At 70.4% G+C, this 1,179-nt stretch overlaps 1 protein-coding gene across 1 annotated transcript in view; it reads right to left on the bottom strand.

Moving 5' to 3' along the window:
• The window catches only part of AURANDRAFT_62391 (hypothetical protein), a gene marked incomplete at both ends in the record, with an annotated part of 5,344 nt that overhangs the window by 3,084 nt on the left and 1,081 nt on the right, over positions 1 to 1,179 (bottom strand). Inside the window, one exon of the mRNA XM_009036186.1 lies at positions 735 to 1,147. Within this exon, the coding sequence (XP_009034434.1) occupies positions 735 to 1,147 (413 nt within the window). The remainder of the gene's footprint in view (positions 1 to 734; positions 1,148 to 1,179) is intronic.

Genomic DNA, 1,179 nt, shown 5'->3' with positions numbered 1-1,179 from the left:
TGGTCGAGACAGAGTCTTTCGGCTGGACCTAAATGCGGTTCCGGCCTCGGAACCGGTGCCCCGAGGGGCGCCAAGCTTTAGGTCCAGCGATCTCGCCCCTGTTTCGACGGTAACGGGAGCCGCCGCGGGCCGCGGCGGCGCCCGAGCCCGACCAGACGAGCTCGACCATTTCGAGCCCCGCGACCTAACCCTTGCACCGAGGCGATGCGTGGGTGACGATGAACGATCTCTGGTGCTGCGAGGGCTCAAATCTAGCTCGAAGGGGTCGGGGAAGCCGAACGCGCCCCATCCCAGCCCATAAAACCTCTCGTTCGCGTCGCCCCGCAATCGGCTCGATGTCGAGTTTTCGCCGTTGCCTCGTCCGTACGCGCGCGGTCAACAAAGCCACTGGGATCGTGGTACGTCGTTGCATTATGGCTGGGCTGTGGGCCTGAGAAGCTGATGGATTCTCCATGCACGCTCGAAAACGTGCTCGACGTTTCGAGCGAGTGCAACCGGTAAACATGGGCTCAGACGTATCTGCGCGCGATAGCAGCCGGCCCCGGCCGCCTCTGGCCCGCGAGGGCGGCCTCGCTCGGGAGGTCGAGCGACGCCCACTTCGACGCCCTCGGAGGCGTCCTGCGGCCGCTCCCGCTTCCGTCGCGCAAAATGGCCCCTAGTCCCCGCGCGCCGCGCCGCGCGCGGCCCGCAGGAGCGCCGCGACGCGCGCGCCGGGCGGGTCCGGGCAGAGGGACGCGGCTCCGCCGCCCGGGACCGCGTCCGCCCAGCGGCGCGAGAGCCCGAGCCAGGCGCCGCGGTGCGCGCCCCAGTCGACGTCGAGGCCCGCGACCTCGACGCCGCCGGCGGCGATGTCGTCGTTCTTGCAGTCGAAGAGGAACGTCGCGTTGCCGGCGGCGAAGGGCGCGCGGACTCTGAGCGTCGCGTTCGCAAAGGCGACGCCCGACAGGAGGACGTGGTCGTTGCCCCGGAGCACGGCGGCGCTCGGCCAGTCGGCGACGACGCGCTCGACGCGGACGCCGCGCACGGCGCTGTAGCCGCTCCGGTGCTCGAGCTCGAAGTCGACGGGCGCGGACGGCTCGCCCGCGTAGTCGTAAAAATCCAGCAGCCGGAGGTCCTCGAAGACGACGTCGTCGAACGCGCCGCCGTCCTTGGCGTAGATCACGAGCCCGCGCCCCGAGT

Source organism: Aureococcus anophagefferens, assembly GCF_000186865.1.
Source record: "Aureococcus anophagefferens unplaced genomic scaffold AURANscaffold_4, whole genome shotgun sequence".
In the NCBI taxonomy this organism is placed as follows: Eukaryota; class Pelagophyceae; order Pelagomonadales; family Pelagomonadaceae; genus Aureococcus; species Aureococcus anophagefferens.
The sequence above is the reverse complement of the archived record's forward strand: the minus strand, read 5'-3'. Positions and strand labels throughout refer to the sequence as shown.